Source organism: Priceomyces carsonii (genome assembly GCF_900007245.1).
Source record: "Priceomyces carsonii strain CBS4050 genome assembly, scaffold: Debaryomyces_carsonii_scaffold_1, whole genome shotgun sequence".
Classification (NCBI taxonomy): domain Eukaryota; kingdom Fungi; phylum Ascomycota; class Pichiomycetes; order Serinales; family Debaryomycetaceae; genus Priceomyces; species Priceomyces carsonii.
The window spans coordinates 183,061-202,451 of record NW_026946674.1 but is presented as its reverse complement, the minus strand read 5'-3'; the positions used below and the strand labels follow the sequence as shown (position 1 = coordinate 202,451).

The following is a 19,391-nucleotide window of genomic DNA, read 5'->3' as shown; positions in this document are numbered from 1 at the left end:
TTATAAAAAATTGAATTCATTTTCCCAATCTAAATTAGCCAAGTCAAGGCGCAAATAGTTAATTGTCTGGTCTTGCGAAAAGGTAGGGAAGTTGAACAAATTGACTTCACTGTTGAGTACTTCCTCAATTGAGTTGTCAGATGTTCTTAAAGCTTCCAAGTCCAGCTGGAACTTCTCTAACTTTTTATCAATGATACTAGAAGGCTTTTTACCAAGGTCCCAAATAGTAGCACAATGTCTTAAGAAATCTTGGAAAAAGGTTATTTTATTCATGCATCTTTTTTTCTCATAGTCAAATTTTGAAGAAGAAAGCTCATAAAGTAAAATACTAATGGACAAAAGAGTACAGTATAATAAAAAAATGCTGATGAAGGTAAAGTTTCTGCCGTAAGCTTCCTGTAGAGCTTTAATCGTTATTTGTACTTCCTCGACAACATCATGACAAATGCTAAATGGTGACATGCCACCTTGAATATCCGATGAGCTCGTCAAGAATGGTCTATTTAGACACATTGAAATTATGTAATAATACAATCTCGGTGTCAGGATTACAATATTGTGTCCCATATTCTTCAAATCACTCTTATTCCAGCTAAGCTCTTTTGGAAGTCGTGTCCTCCAATTGTAAAGCTGATGATTATAGTGACTTAGTCTTTCTAGTCTCTCTGACTGTAGCTTCGCATCATCGTCTGACCTTTGCGTGAAAACTGATGTTAGCATCGATTCCGTCAAGTTTGCCAATTTTAAAATAGCAATCAAACTGGGGTATGCAGAATAAGATATGTTTGAAACGGGATCTACATATACAAATTCTTCAACGTTCGTGAAATCAGCCAATGGAGAGACGCATGGCATGTTTGTATCGCTAAGTTTAAGCGAAGTAGTTCTTCCCAAAGCTAGACTGATGAAGTGATCGGCTACGTAGCATCCCCAGTATATTCGACTCTTCACACTCCTCAGCAGATAAGGGTACTTCCTTGCAAGCTCTTTGTTATTGCATTTATTCATATCTTCATCCCAATCCTTAGGATCTAGTTCAAATCCAAAATCATGTCCCATTCTGAAAGCCAATCCTGAAAGTAACCACCCGCTCGTCAAACGCCCTTTTCCAATGTCATATATTGCGAGACACAATAAAGCTTGCATCCTAGTCACTGATGCGGAGTTCAAATTGACAGTATTCAAGTTGGGGTCTGCATTGCTTTGGAAGACAATTCCTATTGCTGTTTCGTAATAATGATCTGCTTTAGCTCTTAATTCTGGATTTTGACTCATTCTAGCTCCTAAGGCACTCATGGAATATATTAGCTCTTCTGAGACGAAGTTATTTTCAAAATCGTTATTCATGAAATAATAGAGAAATGATTCTCTATGTATGAAGTAAAATGCCATCGTATAGCTATATTTGAAAAAGCATGAAAGAGAGTCTTTTATTAGAGACTGTGGTAACCTCGATGGTTCGAACACATATAATGGAACCGGCAGATCTTTCATGTAGTAAATTGAATCGAAAATAGTCTCACTTAGCTTCAACTTCTCACACGCGTTTGACAATTTAGGCGTTGGTACTATCTCAATTAGCTCTCTATTTATTATCTGTGGATCGTGAAACACGCTTGTTGGTCCAAAGGCATACTTAGATCCAGATTCCAGGACGAGCAAAGGATTGAACGCATACCTAGAACATCCTCTTTCATAAGATATTTTGTGAGTCGAGCTTATAAAATTGTTGGAACTGGGTAAGCTAATACCACGTACACTTTTCTGTAGCTTATCTGGCTGATCTACCAAGTTCTTGAGTTCCTTGATTTTATTTTCCATATGAACTATTCGAGCTTCCAATACGTCTGAATACGCCGTCGTTACTCTTTTTTTTCTCTTATCCTTTTCATCGTATATACACAGAATACACTTTCTCTGGCAGAGAGAACATGGATTGCTACCGTCGCATTTTTTCTATATGTTAGTTAATAGGTTGCCCAATGAAATAACTTAAACAGCACTTACCTTCACAGACCGACATGCGATACAACTAATTTCATTAGTATTTCACCAAAAAAAATGCTGAAAATTTATATCAAGACACATACGAGCTACTTATATTTTTCCTCTTAGGTATCTCAATGCCCAGCATCTTGAGATGTTGAAGTTAATTTTTTAGATTTGTCTGTTTAAGGACATTAGATACGAAAATATTTTTCACCCTCGACTATCGCATCATTATTGCAAAAAAGGAAGTGATCGATAATGGCATTGGGACACAATGATCGTTATTTTCTCGAAGACTTACAAGAAATCTTTAGTTAGAATCCAGGAAAATTATATCAGTATGTTGCTGTGATACGTTTATTCTAGAAGTGGACACTGATAAGTAAAAAGAAAGTTGGATACTTCATTTTAAATTACATAATTATAGAGCATTCATTAGCTTTCATCAGCTTTAAGTATACATTGGCAGTTTTTTAAGCTCGAGATGGCAAAACGAAGTGTTCAAGAATTCGCATACTTCGGCTTGTGAAATCAAAGTTTTGATATGTGGTATTGGTTCAGATTCGCAGATACTAATCCGAACGACAAACTGGTCGCAAAATAATTTCCGCCAATACTATAAGAATACTAAGATATACCATGGTCATATCATAGGATTTGACAAAGAATATGACGGCAATGTCCTTGAAAATTGTGAGAGGTAGGCTTTTGGATACTATCCAAGCTACTGCTAAATACAGTGCTCTGATAAGCATGGCAGGTGTACCCAAAGGAAGTGGGGTGTGTCGTCTTTCTTTGAGCGACAACGATAAGAATGTGAGGGATTGGTTCGTGAAAGAAGTTAAGTCGCTCGGTTGTGAAGTCAAGATTGATAAAGTGGGTAATATCTTTGCCACATACCCAGGAAAGAAAGATGGGTTACCAACAGCTATAGGGTCTCATTTAGATACTCAACCTACCGGCGGAAGGTACGATGGCATTTATGGGGTCCTTACCGGTCTTGAGGTACTAAGAACATTGAAAGAGAACAAGTATGTTCCAAATTACCCCATTAGCCTTGTAAATTGGACCAACGAAGAAGGAGCAAGATTTCCAATGTCGGTCATGGCATCGGCTTTATGGGCTGGCAGGGTAGCGGAAGATGAAGTCTTTAACCTCAAGTCTGTTATCGATACAGAAGCTGTTACAGTTGATCAAGAATTGAATAGGATTGGGTATAAAGGTCCATATAAAGCTTCATATAAATCAATACCGCTCAAGGCTCATTTTGAGCTTCACATTGAACAGGGGCCGATACTAGAGAAGGAGGATAAAAGAGTAGGAATTGTGACGGGTGCCCAAGCTTACTGTTGGAATAAAGTCATTATCAAAGGTAGTTCTTCACATACTGGAACCACTCCACTTGATGTTCGTTCAGATGCTCTTCTTGCAGCTTCTAAAATGATAGTCAAATGTAATGAGCTTGCACATGAATACAAAGGATTGGTATCGGTAGGAGTCTGTGAAGTAAAGCCTAGAGTTGTAAATGTGATTCCAAACGAAGTTACTTTTACTTATGATGCTCGCCATCCCCACGATGAACCCTTAGAGGCTTTGAATGAAGAGTTATATAGTTCATTCAAGAATATCGCGATAGAAACCCTGGGACCAAATTGCAAGGCCCCTATTGAAGTAAGTGTCGAAAATCTTATGCGCTCAAAGGCTGTTCATTTTGATCCGCATTGTATATCTTGCGTAAGAGAGGCGTCAATAGAATTACTAGGTGAGGAAAACGTTATGGACATAGTTAGTGGTGCTGGCCATGATTCTTGTGCCACCAACAATGTGTGTCCTACTACCATGATATTCATTCCAAGTAAAGAAGGTATTAGTCATCATCCCGATGAATACTCAACACCACAACAAATCGAAGATGGGTTTGATGTATTACTTAAGTCAGTACTTAAATACGATTCTAAGAGAGTTGATTAATATATTTTAAATATAAGCATCATGTTTGATAAACGACAATAGTTGTAAATTGATCTTAATTTAAATAAGTGTTTATATGATCTTAAGTTTTATCACGTTCTTCTGTGTTCGAGTATTTGCTGTTGTCAGTGCTATGTGGACGTTGAAATTTCTAGCATTCTAGTTTGGCATCAAGTTCGGAAATATTTTTGCGACTGAAGAATATATAAAATGGTTTGCAGATTCTTTGAACCTCAATTCTGATAGATGTATGGATATGGAAGAGAAGGATTACATTCCTTCAGACGAGCTCTACGCTAATTATAAAGCTCTTTCGTGGAAGTATATCATTGATAATGCCCAGGAAAGAGAAGAGCAAGTAATCAAATTTCATGAATCATTTCCTGACTATGGGCCAACTCCTTTGAAGGAGATTCCGAATGCTGCCTCTTTCGGTGTAGGCAGAATATTTGTTAAAGAAGAATCATATAGATTTGGCTTGCCGTCGTTCAAAATTTTAGGGGCGTCTTGGGCAATCTACTCATGTCTAGCTAAAGAGTTTAATCTTTCACTCGACACAACCTTTTCCAAATTAATCGAAACGATGGAGAATTTATCTTTAGACAGACGTTTCGTTTTTGTTTGTGCAACCGATGGTAATCACGGTAGAGCGGTTGCAAAAATAGCAACCATGTTAGGTGCCAGATCTCAAGTCTATGTTCCAGGCTCTGTTCCTATGGCCGAGTGCAAAAAAATTGAAAGCGAGGGAAATGTCTGTTTAATCCAAATACCAGGCGACTACGATGATGCTGTTGCCATGGCTGCAAAATTTTGCAAAGAGGAACCAAACAGTTTTCTAATTCAAGATGTTTCTTTTGAAAACTATACTGAGATTCCTCAGGCAATCTGTGATGGATATAATACAGTCCTTAATGAAATAGATCAGCAGGTGTATTCAAAATGTGGTCTGAAACCCTCTCTTGTGATCTGTGGGGCTGGTGTAGGATCCTTCGCTCAATCAGTCGTAGCGCACTATCGGTCTGAATTTAGAGAGAACTTCGAAACAAAAGTAATGATTGCTGAACCCAAATTTTCACACACTTGCAATAAATCCCTCACACTTGGCTATCCTGCTCGTTCAAATTTTGAATCAGGTCCGCCAACTATTATGGATGGTTTAAATTGCCCTTCCATATCTTCAATTTCCTTCCCTATATTGAAAAATGGTTTGAGTTTCTCCCTGTTAATCGACGATGGTGAATGCCATAATCTGATTTGTGAATTGAAAAAGTTTAACGTCAGTTCCGGTCCTTGTGGGGCTGCTCCTTATGCAAGTTTCAAGAAGCATTTTTCAGAACTTATTTCTCGGGGTGATCTTACCGATACAGATGTTGTCGTATTGATATCCACTGAGAAAGAAAGAGGATACGCATTTCCTCTTTTGTAATTCCAGTGTTCAACAAGGACTTCATTATTAATCCACATACATCTTCGGATTATTCACCATGAGCTTTTTTAAACAGTGATTGGGAGTGAGCTATCGATTATCTCCAGGATCAGGTAGCCATGTTTGGATACTATATAATTTCAACCTGAATCACATATTAGCCGAGATAATCATCTTATACAAGGAATACTTAGGCGAATCTTCTTCTGGTTATCATGTTGAGGTAAAGAACTTACTTCTTTACAAGCAACTGATTCAGATATGTGGTTTTGTAACTGCTATTTTCAACGCTCTCCTTCATTTCTCTTTGAAAGTAACTATTTGGGTGCGAATTTTAACGAGATAAATAATATAAGGGTTCAAAATATATAGTTTGAATAGATAGACGAAAGCAGTTAAAAATTTATTGTTTTGTAAAACATCAGTTCACAATTTGCATTGGAAAATGTTATCCTTGCTACAAAAGCAACATCTGGGATTTTGCTCTCCTGAATATTGAATTTGATATTCAAGAATGTTCTTTAGCGTTAAGTAACAAAAACTTTCTTAAAAGTACATGAATATAAAGCAATTATACTTGCTGGCAAGAAAATGAGACTCCTTGAACAGTTTCATGGATTTTCTAGGTGTGTAACCTTTGAAAAGTTGTAGATCGTAATGATGCATCCTCTAGGATAATAGATATAAAATGCCCGAAGTTTATCTATAACTATCTAAAACCAAGGAGAGAAGCAAAGGGGTGAGATTTCGACTTCGATCTAAGCGTCAAAGGTAATTTTGCAACTTGATTACTTAAATCTCAATCTAAGTGTGGTCCTGCTGAAATGGTCCTCAGGATATATGATTCTCTACAGTAAGCAATACTCATAGCAGAACCTAAGAAGAATTGATGTGCTTCTCTTCTGCTGATAACATATTAGTGCAAGTTATGTGTTATTAGACGGTGCCAAAATCAACCACTATGTAGTGTTTCGTGCGCAAAAGTATATTGAATTTATTGGGCATATACATTATCTACCCTCCAAAAGGGGGTAAGGACTTAACTTCAGCATTCCGTATCCTTTTACTACATACAGGATAATATCATAATATATTGATGATCGAATAACTATTGAACTGAACACTTTTTCAAGTAAATATGGAACAATTATCAAACGAAGAAATATTAAGCCTATCTAAAACTAAAGGATGTAAAGATGAAGATATCATTGAGTTTGCATATCGTTGCCTTAATAATCTTCCGTTTGAAAAAGGCTATGACAACTATGAAAGAATGATAAGTGGAATGATGTATGTAAATATCGAATAATGAAAATTTTGATCACAAGTAACTGACTATAAATAGATACAGACCCTTTGATAAGCGTCTAGAGGACGCTAGAATGAGAGCAAGAGACCTTGCCCAAGATTTCGGTTCTTTAAGAAGCAAGCATTTTGACAGCACTGAAAGCTACTTGAAGGCAAAACATGACTATTTAAGTGGTTGCTTTGGATCTTATGGTAAGGATTCTTATTCAGAGCATCCAATTCATATTGATTATGGTTTTAATGTTCATATTGGCAGCAGCTTCTACAGTAATTTTAATTTAACGCTTCTTGACTGTGCGCTTATAAAAATTGGCGATAGAGTCCTTTTCGGACCAAATGTATCGCTTATCACCGCCACTCATCCATCTGATCCAACATTACGAGGAGCCGAAGTTGAAAGTGCATTGCCCATAACAATAGGCGATAACGTATGGCTTTCTTCAAATGTGACTGTTCTCCCTGGAGTTACCATAGGCAGTGGTTCCGTTATAGGAGCCGGAAGCGTCATAAACAAAAATATTCCTCCAAACTCAGTTGTTGTCGGTATTCCTGGTAAAGTAGTCAAAGTCTTGAAAGAAGAGGAACATGGCCTTGATGTTACATCATTACTTGAAAAGAGAGGATTGATTTAGAATTAATTAGACAAATAAAATAAGTAGAGATGCAATTTTTATAATCCTGAAACTGAGGATCTGTCGTGGTCCCCTTGCTCATTGAAATATGTTGTAGGTTTCAGTATTCGCTCTAAAACGAAAGAAACTGACTGTATGGTATCTTTGATTCTAAATATAGAAAAGAATTTCTATTAGATATATTAGCTCTATTGGCAAGTGTTCTCTTGGGCTGAAATATTACAAAAATCGTGCGAGATAAGGACTGGTCAATTATTGAGTCAGTTAGTCTCTATTACTTTACTAAGTTTGTGACGTAATTTCAAAATATAACAAGGTCCAAGTGAAATTGATTTCATTTATCAAAATGTGTTCATGCTTTCATAGAATATCAAGCGCATGTATTATATGCACTACTCAAAAAGTGGATACGCATTTAATTACTTAGTAAGCCCCTCTTGAAACTCTAATATAGTGGTCTTATAAAGAAAACTATTAAGCAGAAACATGTCTGATTTACCATACCAGCCTAAAGGGGAACCAATTACTGAATTTATTAAGTTTGACAATGCTAATTTCAAAACAGTTACTTGGAAAGTTCCTCAAGATGTGACTTACAAAGGTAAAATTGTCTATGTTCACGGGTTTTCAGAGAGTGCTGCTATTTATACTGAATTCTTTGACAAATTGTCTCAAAAAGGATATGAAATATTTTTCTTTGAACAAAGGGGAGCGGGGGAAACATCTCCAGGTAAAGAAGTCGGCAGAACTAATGAAGAACATGTCTTTAAAGATCTAGAGTTTATGATTAAGTACAATCTCGACAAGAGAGAAGACAAAGAAGAAAAACTCTTTTTGGCAGGACACCTGATGGGTGGTGGAATTGTTTTAAATTATGGGATAAAAGGTAAATACATTGACCAAATTAGAGCTATATTTGTCAGTGGACCTCTTATACTCTTGCACGCAAACACTGAACCCAATATTATATTACGAAAGTTAGCTCCTATAGTTAGTTATCTTTTGCCTAATATGAGATTTGATTCTAAGTTGAATTATGATTACATAACTTCAAATGAAGGATGGAAAGCGTATATAATGAAACACGATAAGGTATTGGTTGGGACAGCTCGTCAATTTCAAGACATGTTTGTTAGAGGCGAATCGTTAACCCACAAGGATTACGTCTCTAAATTCAACACTAGTATTCCCTTATTGGTCCTTCATGGTACCGACGACAATATTAATTGGATTAAAGGAACTGAGAAGTTCTTTAGCTTGTTGAATGATAACATGGATAAAGAGTTTGTTCCAGTACAAGGAGCCAGGCATAACCTATTTCTTGAAAATGAAAAGATTTTTGGAGAAGTGTTTGATAAATTACTTTCATTCTTGAGTTCCCATTAGTAAAGACTCAAAATGTTTGCCAATAATTTATTTTAGTGTCTTTATTCAAGACTTGATTTTGATGCTTCGATATACGTGTTTGCATCAAAGTATAATATATTGCTTATAAAGAAAAAGTAATAGGTAACGAATACAAATTGGTATATACAAGTTATTCATAAGATATGTTTTTTATTCAGCTTAATTAGCTTCATTTGTCATCAATATTAATGCCAAGCTCGTTGGCTCGTGCCTCAAGTCTCTCTCTCTTTTCTTTTCTCTCTCTTTTGATTCTGGCAATCTCTGCTTGTATTTCATACGGTTCCTTTGGCACTTGATTCGTAGAGCTAGGGTCGGGCCAAAAACCTGGTATATTGAATTTTCTATCAGTATCCAACCCTACATAGTACATAACACACACAGGAGTTAACAAATAAAATCCAAACTTTTAATCATTACGTTAGTTTTCAAGGCTAAATCTTTGAGGTTTCAAAAATCTTTTTAACATACCTTAGCTGTCTCCAATTGGGTCCTTGTTATACCACCAATAAATTTACGATAGTAAGACGACATTCTCCTTAATTTCTGTAATTGTTTTTCCTTTCAAAAGAGAAGAATAATATAGTTTGCGTTTTTTTTTCTGTATCTTCTCTGATCATGCGAACCCGATAAATAAAATCAATAAATTCATTTTCAGATTATAATCATAAATATTACAGTTTTGAGGTTATTTGCTAGTTATAATGAACAATTATACGGCCATTGAGCCTGATATTGTGTCTCCTGATGGCTCAGGACCCTCGGGTGCTCAAACTCAGACTCCCAATCAAGCAGGCTCTTATGCATTAAACCCTAATGAATGGACTTTGGCAAAAAGGTTGAAAGAATCCTCACATCCAGTTGCCCTTCTATTTTACATATTTTTCAGGCTATCATCAATATTTGTTTATATATTTGGAGGGCTATTTATTGGAATGATAACTAAGAATAGTAGATTCATTCTCCATTTTATCATAATAATTTTGCTCATTTCTGCTGATTTTTGGAATTTAAAGAACATTGCTGGCAGATTACTAGTAGGATTAAGATGGTGGAATGAAACTAATATGGTAGAAAGCAACAAAAGTGACTTTGAGAACGTTTGGATTTTCGAAACAGCTGATCCTAATAGATATATTAACCCTATAGACTCCAAGGTATTTTGGTCTTTGCTTTACATCCAACCTTTATTGTGGGTTGTTTTGGGGATAGTCGCAATCTTGAAATTTGAATTCTTATACTTACTTTTGATTATAATAGCAATTACATTATCCATCACGAATGCAATGGCCTTCACTAAATGTGATAAGTTTGGTAAGGCGAACAATATTGCGACAGATTTTCTTTGGAGAAATACCGGAAGCTTATTTAGCAAATTGAACCCTTTCTCAAACTGACTTTTTCTTAGTCTTCTTTTCGAAATAGGTTGTATCGAAATCCGTTTGACTTGGTACTCTTAGTAGTTTCAACTGGTTTAGAGTCATTTCTCACATAATAAATCATATGTTTGTCTTTTTCTTCGTATATTTTTCGAGGTTTTATAATGGCCAGCTCAAGTCGTCTACTGAAATCTTGAGATATATCCATTTTGTTTTCTGACCCACTGTCTATTTCGTCTCCTTTAATCGTATCGCTTGATTTAATATTCTCGAAATTTCCTTTTTTTCCAAATATGTTTATGGGTATTTCATAATAACTTGCTTTTGTACGTTGAGTATCCTTTTCGACAGCCAGTATTCTGGATTTTAGTTTACCTGTACTGCTTTTCCACCATCTTACGTTTTTCAGTTGCATTTTTTGCGGACATTCATTTTCATCAACTATCGAATTTTGAGAGACAACATTGAAATTCAAAATTCCAGGCAAACGTTGTGGTGTACGACGTTCTTGTCTTGTTGAAAATTCATGACCAATACCTCCTGATTTGAAGTGTCTTCCAGTGTCAGTCAACTCCTCCATTTTATTAAAGGGTGTCTTTTCATCAGGAAATGACTTCGAATAACCTTTGACTTTGCCAACAATCGCTGATTCTCTAGTCATTGATTCAATGTTTATTTGATGCCTTTCATTATCTGGAGACTTCGTAGTTGTTTGCTTGCAACCATTCTTCCATTCAACCTTTGTATGATCATTCATAGAAACATTACTTTGTTTGTATTCATTTGATCGACTTAATAATTTTGAAATGAAAGGTAATTTCGATTTGAATCTATCGGCTCGACTATTACGTATTGGCTTGATAGATACCGAAGTGGATTTATGATGGGAAAGCAGCCTTAGACGAACCTCATTCTCAGTCAGCCTTTCCCGCTCATTTTTTGAAATCAAAAATTGAGGTTCATTCAATCCGACGACAGGCCGCTGGTGTACTGACCTATCAATAGAGTAGTCTTCATAAGACTTGCCAGCAATATCGACTTGATTTGGTCCCATATTTTGCTGGTTCTTTGTAGGACCAAAATACAGAAAGTTTACAAATAGAGAGTAGTCGCTAAATATGGTTGCGAAATTGGCAAGATTTATAAATTTTTGCATCTAAGCTATTTGAATAATTTTTTTATAAACTCAAAATGTCGAATCTTGTACTTCATTCTTGAATAAGATTTCGGGCTATAATTCTTATTGAGAAGAGATTCTAGTTCATAATTTATTTTCTCTTGTTTATCTTCGATGATTAGTATTGATTGATATTTTTCGACAAGATCATTTTGACGTAATGAGTCTATAGAGACTTCAAATCCTCTCAACTTTTCAAATTTGTATGACTTCGATAGTACACTTGATTGTTCAAGTATAATCCTTAATATTAGTTGGTTGAGTAGAAGAGTCAATTCGTTTTTATTTGAGAACTTTATGACCGTGTTTTTGAATCCCTCTATATCTATATTTTCTGGCATTCTCTCCAAGATCGATATAGGATCATAAAATGAGTTAGATTGTTCATCGGCACATTCCAATAAAGCTTTAATAAACGCAGGTTTTGTCATAGAGAAATCAAGGAGACTATTCCACGCTTCCTTGTCATTTTGCCGTTTAGCGAATTCGATTGCCATATCTGGATCATCTAGCTTATTTATAATTAATGTAAGGGCCCTTCGATTTTCTCCAATTTTTCCTAATAAGTATACTAATTCTTCGGTAAAATCGTTTCTCTCGCAAAGCGATATCGCCTCATCAATATTATAATTACTGTTTTTAGCAAGGAACGGCAGTAGAGACTTTCTATTGAACAAAGCATAAAGCTCGATTCTTTCATTACCAAGTGGCTGCGTGAGATATTCATCAACCAGCGCCAACTTTTCTAAGTAAAAATAGCAGATAAAATCTTGATGATTTCGAAAGAATAAAGATAATATATCCTTTGGAAGAATTTCATGCCGATGATCAACTAACACATCGATGATATCGCCGAGCTTACTACCAATATCTTGTATCGGCAAAGTGGACATTTCTGAGTCAGAAAACCTGAAAGTAACAATATTAGGTAAATCATCGAGAAAATTAATTAGCAAATGGTGTCTGGCTAAGAATTGAGTTATGTTTGGATCTTTTAAGTGTATAAGGTGAGGTACAGCTTTCTCTGGCCTAAATGACTTGACATATAAATCGGAAAGACATCTTTCGATCTTAACGTTATCCGGAGCAGTTTCTATTTGCTCCTCCAATTTTGTTTGCATTGCTTGCAAATCGTAGAGTGAGGTGTTCCAAGTATCAATCAATTGACAAAATAAATCTTGGTCCTCATGTAACCAGTATACCAATATACTATTGTAAATCTTTTTCGGCACATTTAATCTAGGAGATGAAGGTAGAATTTCTGTAATCTCTTTGAAATGCCTTGTATCGATAAATATGTTGGCCCAGGTATCCCATTGCGAAATTTTTTCCTTAATGTATGTCTCTTTTTCATCATTAACAGTCGAATCCATCGAGTATCTACTTTTTGTCTCAAAATCACTAATTTCGTCAGGATTGACATAAAGAAGACTTTCAAGAAATTGCTTAGCCTCATCCCATTTATCGTCTTTTAATAACGAATCAACATACTGAATACCAATGTTTAATCGTTTGATTGGTGAAAGTAAGTGCTCACTAATCTCCCAAGCATCAAGATACCTTTCTCTCTCGATGTACCAATTCACTCTATCGATTAATTGGAGCTCCTCAACCACCACACCATCTGTAGCACTTAAAATAAAGTGCCTTGACGTACTATCTAAATGGCAACCCAACATGTAGTCATTAAGTCCTAAATTATCAATATTTCTCAACCCTATTTCTTCTTCGAAGACAACTTCACCCGTTGAAGAATTTATCAACTTGAGATCAGGACAGTGGAAAGCTAATTTTCCTTCGACATTTTTCGATGGTGGTTCATACGAAAGGAGCATCCACAAATCATCTCTGAAGCTCAAAATGCCAGATACTAAGAAGTCTAGTTTAAATACATGCTCTACTTGAATTTCCTTTTCTTGGACTGATCTAAATGAAATTGTGGCCGTTGACGGAATAATCCTACTAGAGTGATCATCTGTTTTAATAGATATCCTTAGAGACCAAACATAGTTGCCCCAACCAACTAGTATCCTGTCTGTTTCGGGAAAACTCACTTTTGGCCAATATAAGTCACCTCTGGGTGAATCTTGAGGTTTATCAATTACTGCCATGGTCTTTCTTGATGAAAAATGATAAATAGTTATCCCTCTATCATTCATCCAGATTAATAAATCATCTATGAAATGAATTGAGACAACGGGGCCCTCTCCTTCATCAATCACAACATCTGTCTTTTGTCCCAACCAATTTTTACTCGAATATATTACTTTACCATTCATCCCTCCACTGAAAAAAGACCTGCTTTTTGGGTAGTTTGGGTCAAGAACCACAGAATGTACGGGTCTCTTAAAGTCATAAGCTATTATATCCTTCTCATCATAAATTGAGCCAATTACTACTGTGCCATCCATTGAACCGCTGGCAAAAAATTTCCCATCGGTATAAAGCGATAGCACTGAAGCTCTATGGGCCTTAAATGTTCTTATCGGAGCGAAATATATATCAGTAATATGAATTACACCTGAGTGGGTCGCAAAAAGAAACACTGACTCATGAAAGTTACACATTGATATATGGTCCTTTTGAAAGAAAGTGGCAGGAATCTGAGTCAACCTTGTATACTTGAATATTGGCGGTGAGGTTTCTTCGTCGTCTTCTTCAGTACCATCTATCGAATGCTCTGTATCAATGGTGCGTCTGTCTGTATCACTCTCAACATCTTCCTGATGTTGTTGATCCTCGAGTTCCTTATGTGGTATTTTCACCATACTTTCACTGCAAATGGCATGTACTCAAAATACGCAAATGTTAAACAGAAGTGACTTTCATATATCTCCTGCATATTATAACATTTATAATAAGTTACCTGTAATCCCAAAAAAAAAAGGTCCAACTTCAGCGGAACGCAAGAAGAGAACTTAAACACGAAGGATGCCTACTGCCACAAAGGGTATCTTGGTACAATGTGATCCTTCCATTAAGGCACTTATTATGCAAATTGACTCGAAGACACCTGGAATAGTTTTGGATGAATTAGACGAAACTCATTTGCTCATAAAGCAGGATCAAGTTCAAGGTGTCAAAACTGAATTAAATAGGCTACTATCTAAAAATATTTACGATCCTTTTGAGTTGAAATGAGAGTATCGTAATACTAAAGCAAAAGCCTACTTAATTATGGGTTTTCTATAACTAAATCTTTTAACATTTCTTCATTAAATTGAGGAGGTTCTGGTTCAGTGTCTTGTAATGATTCATTTAAATCTTCCAAAAACCTTATCAATTCATCCGTCTCCATAATTTCGGAAAGTTCATTCAAATCAGAATCGCTCTGATTGTATTTGTGATCCAAGGTTATGCGAAAGTTATCGTAACTGATTACTATCAAATTTATCAAGTTATTAGAAAGAAACTTCCTAATATTAGGATCTTCGATATAAAGTTGAATTTTTTTCACAAATTCCGGAAACCTTTCCTTCAAGCTATTTTTGAAAGCAGCATTGGTTTCTAATGGATGCGAAGCTGCGCTGTTCACTAAAATTGGCTCACATATAATGTTAATACAACTCGAAATTAAATCATTGATAGCATTGTTTAATTCAAATTCAATCTCATAATTAGCATCAATCATATTTGTTATTAACTTAGGTACTGACTTTTTAGCAAGTTCAATAAGGCCATTGTTATTAAACGATACGTGACCATTTCTAATATCATTCCAAATATCGTTAAATCCACTCAAAAAATCAATTGAATAATCATTTCTTACGTACTGTATATCAAAGTTATTCAACTGAGCTTTTAAAATGATAAGCTGCTTCAAATAATTTAGCTTGGTATCAATAGGACCAAGGTGAGCCATTGATAGTTTGTAGAACTCGTTCTTCAACAACAATATGCATGAATGAACGATATAATGAGCTAAATCATCAAATACCACCGAATTTATCAATTCATAGATATTTGAAAGTAGTGTAAGCGCTTTTCCCAATGGCAAATAGACATCTTTAAATAAGTTCTCGGGGTAGTCTACGTCAAGCAGATCGACACTCGTATCAGATTTCCTCTTGTTACTAATCTTTAAATCCACCAAACTTGGTTTGTAATTTTTTAGCTTTCCGTCGACGTAGTTTTGAACTCTAAAAATCAACCTTGACTGAGCATCGTCCAAAATAGGATGAAACAAGTCGCCAAAGTCAATTTCATTTTCGTTTTCCTCAAATTCATAGTACTTTTGAAGCAAAGTTGTCAACTGACACAATTTTGAGATATTTGTTTCCTTCAATATATTTTCTCTTAAAACATCATAAAAGGGATCTAGTAGGTTTTTAGAAAATTCGTAAAACCTATCGCTGACAAATTTCGGTAACTCACCATTGCCGAATAGCTTTTTATATAAGTTAAATTCTCTTTCTATTAACTTCTTAGCAAACGAAATCTTGTCCTGGCAAAATTGAACGAGATCTATGTTATTTGATAATAAATTGTAACTTCTAGTCAAATTTATTCTCATTTTGAAATATGCATTCAACACATCGTTGACTAAACCGATGTATTCCTTATGATTTAATGATCTACTAATTATTTCGTTAATTAAACTGTTGAAATTCGAACCTTCCAAATAAGTACTGAATCCACTATAAGATAAGAGCTCGAGCGAGACGTTTTTGCTTAACTTGGCATTAATCAGAGCATTCAAGTTTCTCAACTCATTCAATAAGTAATCTTTAATTAACGTCAAGGACCTTGTCATACACTGCCTAAATTTAATTTTGTAAAAATCAATGTCCTTGAAATCCTCATGAGCATCAACAAATTGTATGGATTCTCCCAATCTTCGTAAGATTTCTTGAAAAAGGGGCCTCCTTACGAGTTTTATTCCAGGAGCGGATAAATTTTTTGTTATGAAATCCAAGTTCTCATAGTTTTTCAAATAGGATTCTATGTCTTGTGCTTTCGAACTATAACTTTGTTGAAGCTCTATTAACTTAGTAGATTCCGAATCAAACTCGTAAGTCTCATTCCAAATTTTTTCGTAGGACGAGAGCAAGCGTCCCAAAGATTCGAGAACAATGTCTGTATCCCTCACAAGCAGTTCAATTTTGTCTTTATTTCTTTCACAATTTTCTTTAAAAGTCAATAAATCATTATTCTTCAATAATTCTATATTGTCGATAGATTCTTCAGACAAGACCATTCCGACATTAAAATCACTTATATGCTCCATCCAAAGCGTCTCAAACTCGCTCTTACTCAATGGATATGTCCTCTCTATTACATGTCTCTTTGGGATCCCACAAGATGTCATTGATTTGGATCTTACAATCTTATATTTTACCTGTTCTGCATTTTTAGTTTCATCCTGCCTTTCATTTTGATATGAGGGAATATCAGCTGCAATTTTTTTCACAAGTGATTTACTTCTCACTCTAGCCATGTTTATTCTGGAAAAGTGAGGTTCGATTGATAATCGAAGATCTTTAATTCTTCATTGACATTCGCAATTTTTAATTTTCTGCTCTAGAGTCAGATTTACGCGTATATTCAGCTGTCTTGTCATACCCATAAAAAGGTATGCAATTGCAATAAATGGAAGACCCGAGGTATGAAGATCACAACTCACTTGACGAGCTCACAGACAACTCATCAGATGAGTTGAAAGACTTGCAAAAAGAGTATGAGATAAAATTGAAACAGCTTTTGGAGAAAAAGAGGGCCGACAAAGAGTACAAGAAACGGCAGCATGAACAACAAACAAGAAGGCAGGTTCTTAACTCACCGCAGAAGAAAATCGAGAAACCAGCTACTAAGATACCATCTTCACCGATTCAAGGACATAACAGGAGCATTCCTGAAACAACCACCAACGTTCAATCGAAGAAGCCATCAAACTCTTGGAAAGCAGACGTTGTCAAAAATTCTAACTTTATAAGCCATCTATACGATTCTTACAAAGGCGATCGTGAAAAAATTGATTTCGAAAATAGAGTATTCGAATTCAAAGATAAACCACGAAGAGCAGATATAGACGTCGAAGAATTTGATGATCTCTGTCATGAGCATTTGAGGAAGAGATACTTGAAAGAAGAGGCCTTAAAAAGCTTGTTAAAGCATGTAAGATTACTTAAGGTGGAGAAATTATTGGCAAAAGTTTCTCCGCCACGATATGACGATCCAGATTATGAAAATTGGGCATTCTTGGGTTTCATTGTGCACAAGTCAGATCCCAAGCAAGGAAAAGATGGAAAAAAGTTTTTGAAGGTATCGGTTGGAAACTTTTCCCAAACAGTGGATGTAATGTTTTTTGGTAAAGCATTTGAGAAAAACTGGAAACTTAAAGAGGGTGATTTGGTGGCTATTTTGAATCCGCAGATCAATAAATTCACACCGCCTTACAAAGGTTTTAATCTACGAATATGTGATGACTTAGACTCTATCCTTGAAATAGGCTCTATTAAGCATTTTGGGTATTGTTCAGCCATGAATCTGAGTAATATAAAGTGTAATAAGCCCATTAATACAAGCAAGTCTCTGATGTGCGTCTATCATTTGGAAATGAGGTATAGGAAACAGCAGAGTTCACGAATGGAACTTAGTGGCAGTGTTCAAATGAAGTCACCACGTCGGGGTCAAAAGAAACAGTCAATGTATCTAAATAAAGATGGTAAGGGTGGATTTATAGATTTCAAAACAATTAATGAGGATTCAAAAGTTTATACTCTGGATGGTATACCAATTGATAGATCGAAATATCACAGTCCAAGTATTCTTCAGAATTTGCAGCAGAAAAGAAGGAAGCTTAAGGACCAAGCTTGCAATAAGCTATTGGAAAAGCAGCTTTCTCTGCTTTCTGGAAATTCAACGGTCAGAAAGTTAGGATTGGTGAAGAGTACTGCTCCAAAGGAGTCGGAGTGTGTCACGCGAGCCTTTACACCATCAACTTTAAATAAGCTAGGATTCAATCCAATAGCTCAAGCTTCAGGTCAGGATAAAAGACACAAGAAATCTCAAGATTTAAAGGAGCTCTATGAATTGAGTTTGAAGTCATCTAAATCTTTGGAGACTTCTCCCGAGATGCACTCTTCCAAAATTCAGAAATGGAAAAAGAACCAAAAATCATTTAATGAGTACAAGAATAAAACGCAACACAAAATACCAAACGATCTGAAAACGAAAAAACTTAGTACGCAAGAAATGCATACATTAAGCGCTGAAGCAGACTCATCTGAGGACGATTTGGATATATCGTTTGAAGACGAGACATGTAGAAAAGAATACATTGAGCGGACTTCGCTTCGACCTCAGCATCCATAAACTCATGGAACTTCTTATGCACATTACGGTAATCTATTGGCCAAAAATTAGAATTACTCCGCTCGATTTGTGACAATTGATTATGCAGAAGCTTCAACTACAAGGCTTCTGTGTTCGAAACCTGTCTTCTTTAACACTAATTCGAATAGACAGCTTTTTGCTTCTAAAAGCTAAGTTCTTTTCTCATATGACTGCTTCATATCTTGTGATTTAGTGTTTAGGGTTCGTGCTCAAAACACATTAGTTTTTTAACATTGCCTCAAAAGGTTTTCACATGTCAAAAGCTCCACGTTTCTGCGATACACGTCTGTTATAAGTTGACAAACATAATACGTATGTGCTTATAGGATTAAACAAAACTCGTTCCTGTGTCCGCACTTGAAGTCCGATCACGTTAGAGCTACGCTTCGCTTCCCTTATTATATCTCCGTCACTTGCATACTTCTCTTACATATGCCGGATAATACATCATTCCCGCCGAAGCGCGCAGATATTGTATTATAAGGAAGAAATCGTTTTATCCAAAGACCCTTGAGATACATACGTACAGTTTCTTTAAGAGTAATAGAACTATTATTCAAATATCAGCGAAGGACTTTATGTTCTACGGCCCCATCGGACTTACTTGGCGCATGCATCCAACGTCACTGATTTCGTGGATGTTTTCAAACAGCGGGGAATGCATTTAATGATTTGAGATGAGGGTGGGGACATGCAGGAACATAATTCACATGGAACTCTAGCTGAAACCTATTTGAATAACTGTCATTCACCTACAGTCGATAGTTTTA

General features: G+C 35.7%; 12 protein-coding genes across 12 annotated transcripts, besides 1 other annotated feature; 7 read left to right on the top strand and 5 right to left on the bottom strand.

Moving 5' to 3' along the window:
- PRCAT00000110001 (fungal specific transcription factor domain-containing protein) lies at positions 1-1,821 on the bottom strand (the record flags this gene model as incomplete). Its single annotated transcript, XM_062950866.1, has 1 exon — positions 1-1,821. The coding sequence occupies one exon, from the start codon at positions 1,819-1,821 to the stop codon at positions 1-3; it is 1,821 nt and encodes a 606-aa protein (XP_062806963.1).
- An 837-nt stretch (positions 1,822-2,658) lies between these two features.
- Positions 2,659-3,960, top strand: PRCAT00000109001 (M20 family metallo-hydrolase; the record flags this gene model as incomplete). The annotated part of the gene is made up of 1 exon (XM_062950855.1): positions 2,659-3,960. The coding sequence occupies one exon, from the start codon at positions 2,659-2,661 to the stop codon at positions 3,958-3,960; it is 1,302 nt and encodes a 433-aa protein (XP_062806962.1).
- A 250-nt stretch (positions 3,961-4,210) lies between these two features.
- On the top strand, positions 4,211-5,386 carry PRCAT00000108001 (uncharacterized protein; the record flags this gene model as incomplete). Its single annotated transcript, XM_062950844.1, has 1 exon — positions 4,211-5,386. One exon carries the CDS (start codon positions 4,211-4,213, stop codon positions 5,384-5,386), a length of 1,176 nt encoding a protein of 391 aa, XP_062806961.1.
- Positions 5,387-6,768: 1,382 nt separating this feature from the next.
- On the top strand, positions 6,769-7,326 carry PRCAT00000107001 (acetyltransferase; the record flags this gene model as incomplete). The annotated part of the gene is made up of 1 exon (XM_062950833.1): positions 6,769-7,326. One exon carries the CDS (start codon positions 6,769-6,771, stop codon positions 7,324-7,326), a length of 558 nt encoding a protein of 185 aa, XP_062806960.1.
- Positions 7,327-7,812: 486 nt separating this feature from the next.
- On the top strand, positions 7,813-8,712 carry PRCAT00000106001 (acylglycerol lipase; the record flags this gene model as incomplete). The annotated part of the gene is made up of 1 exon (XM_062950822.1): positions 7,813-8,712. One exon carries the CDS (start codon positions 7,813-7,815, stop codon positions 8,710-8,712), a length of 900 nt encoding a protein of 299 aa, XP_062806959.1.
- A 190-nt stretch (positions 8,713-8,902) lies between these two features.
- PET100 (Pet100p) lies at positions 8,903-9,103 on the bottom strand (the record flags this gene model as incomplete). Its single annotated transcript, XM_062950811.1, has 1 exon — positions 8,903-9,103. One exon carries the CDS (start codon positions 9,101-9,103, stop codon positions 8,903-8,905), a length of 201 nt encoding a protein of 66 aa, XP_062806958.1.
- Positions 9,104-9,192: 89 nt separating this feature from the next.
- Positions 9,193-9,264: a sequence feature (Short protein (PRCAT00000104001, CUM62552.1) was converted to a misc_feature.).
- Positions 9,265-9,434: 170 nt separating this feature from the next.
- On the top strand, positions 9,435-10,127 carry PRCAT00000103001 (uncharacterized protein; the record flags this gene model as incomplete). The annotated part of the gene is made up of 1 exon (XM_062950800.1): positions 9,435-10,127. The coding sequence occupies one exon, from the start codon at positions 9,435-9,437 to the stop codon at positions 10,125-10,127; it is 693 nt and encodes a 230-aa protein (XP_062806957.1).
- A 7-nt stretch (positions 10,128-10,134) lies between these two features.
- On the bottom strand, positions 10,135-11,163 carry PRCAT00000102001 (uncharacterized protein; the record flags this gene model as incomplete). The annotated part of the gene is made up of 1 exon (XM_062950789.1): positions 10,135-11,163. One exon carries the CDS (start codon positions 11,161-11,163, stop codon positions 10,135-10,137), a length of 1,029 nt encoding a protein of 342 aa, XP_062806956.1.
- Positions 11,164-11,270: 107 nt separating this feature from the next.
- On the bottom strand, positions 11,271-14,054 carry VPS41 (Vps41p; the record flags this gene model as incomplete). Its single annotated transcript, XM_062956955.1, has 1 exon — positions 11,271-14,054. The coding sequence occupies one exon, from the start codon at positions 14,052-14,054 to the stop codon at positions 11,271-11,273; it is 2,784 nt and encodes a 927-aa protein (XP_062806955.1).
- A 163-nt stretch (positions 14,055-14,217) lies between these two features.
- Positions 14,218-14,427, top strand: PRCAT00000100001 (TFIIH complex subunit; the record flags this gene model as incomplete). Its single annotated transcript, XM_062956944.1, has 1 exon — positions 14,218-14,427. One exon carries the CDS (start codon positions 14,218-14,220, stop codon positions 14,425-14,427), a length of 210 nt encoding a protein of 69 aa, XP_062806954.1.
- Positions 14,428-14,461: 34 nt separating this feature from the next.
- SEC34 (Golgi transport complex subunit) lies at positions 14,462-16,723 on the bottom strand (the record flags this gene model as incomplete). Its single annotated transcript, XM_062956933.1, has 1 exon — positions 14,462-16,723. One exon carries the CDS (start codon positions 16,721-16,723, stop codon positions 14,462-14,464), a length of 2,262 nt encoding a protein of 753 aa, XP_062806953.1.
- Positions 16,724-16,875: 152 nt separating this feature from the next.
- PRCAT00000098001 (uncharacterized protein) lies at positions 16,876-18,600 on the top strand (the record flags this gene model as incomplete). The annotated part of the gene is made up of 1 exon (XM_062956922.1): positions 16,876-18,600. One exon carries the CDS (start codon positions 16,876-16,878, stop codon positions 18,598-18,600), a length of 1,725 nt encoding a protein of 574 aa, XP_062806952.1.
- Between the last annotated feature and the right edge of the window lie 791 nt (positions 18,601-19,391).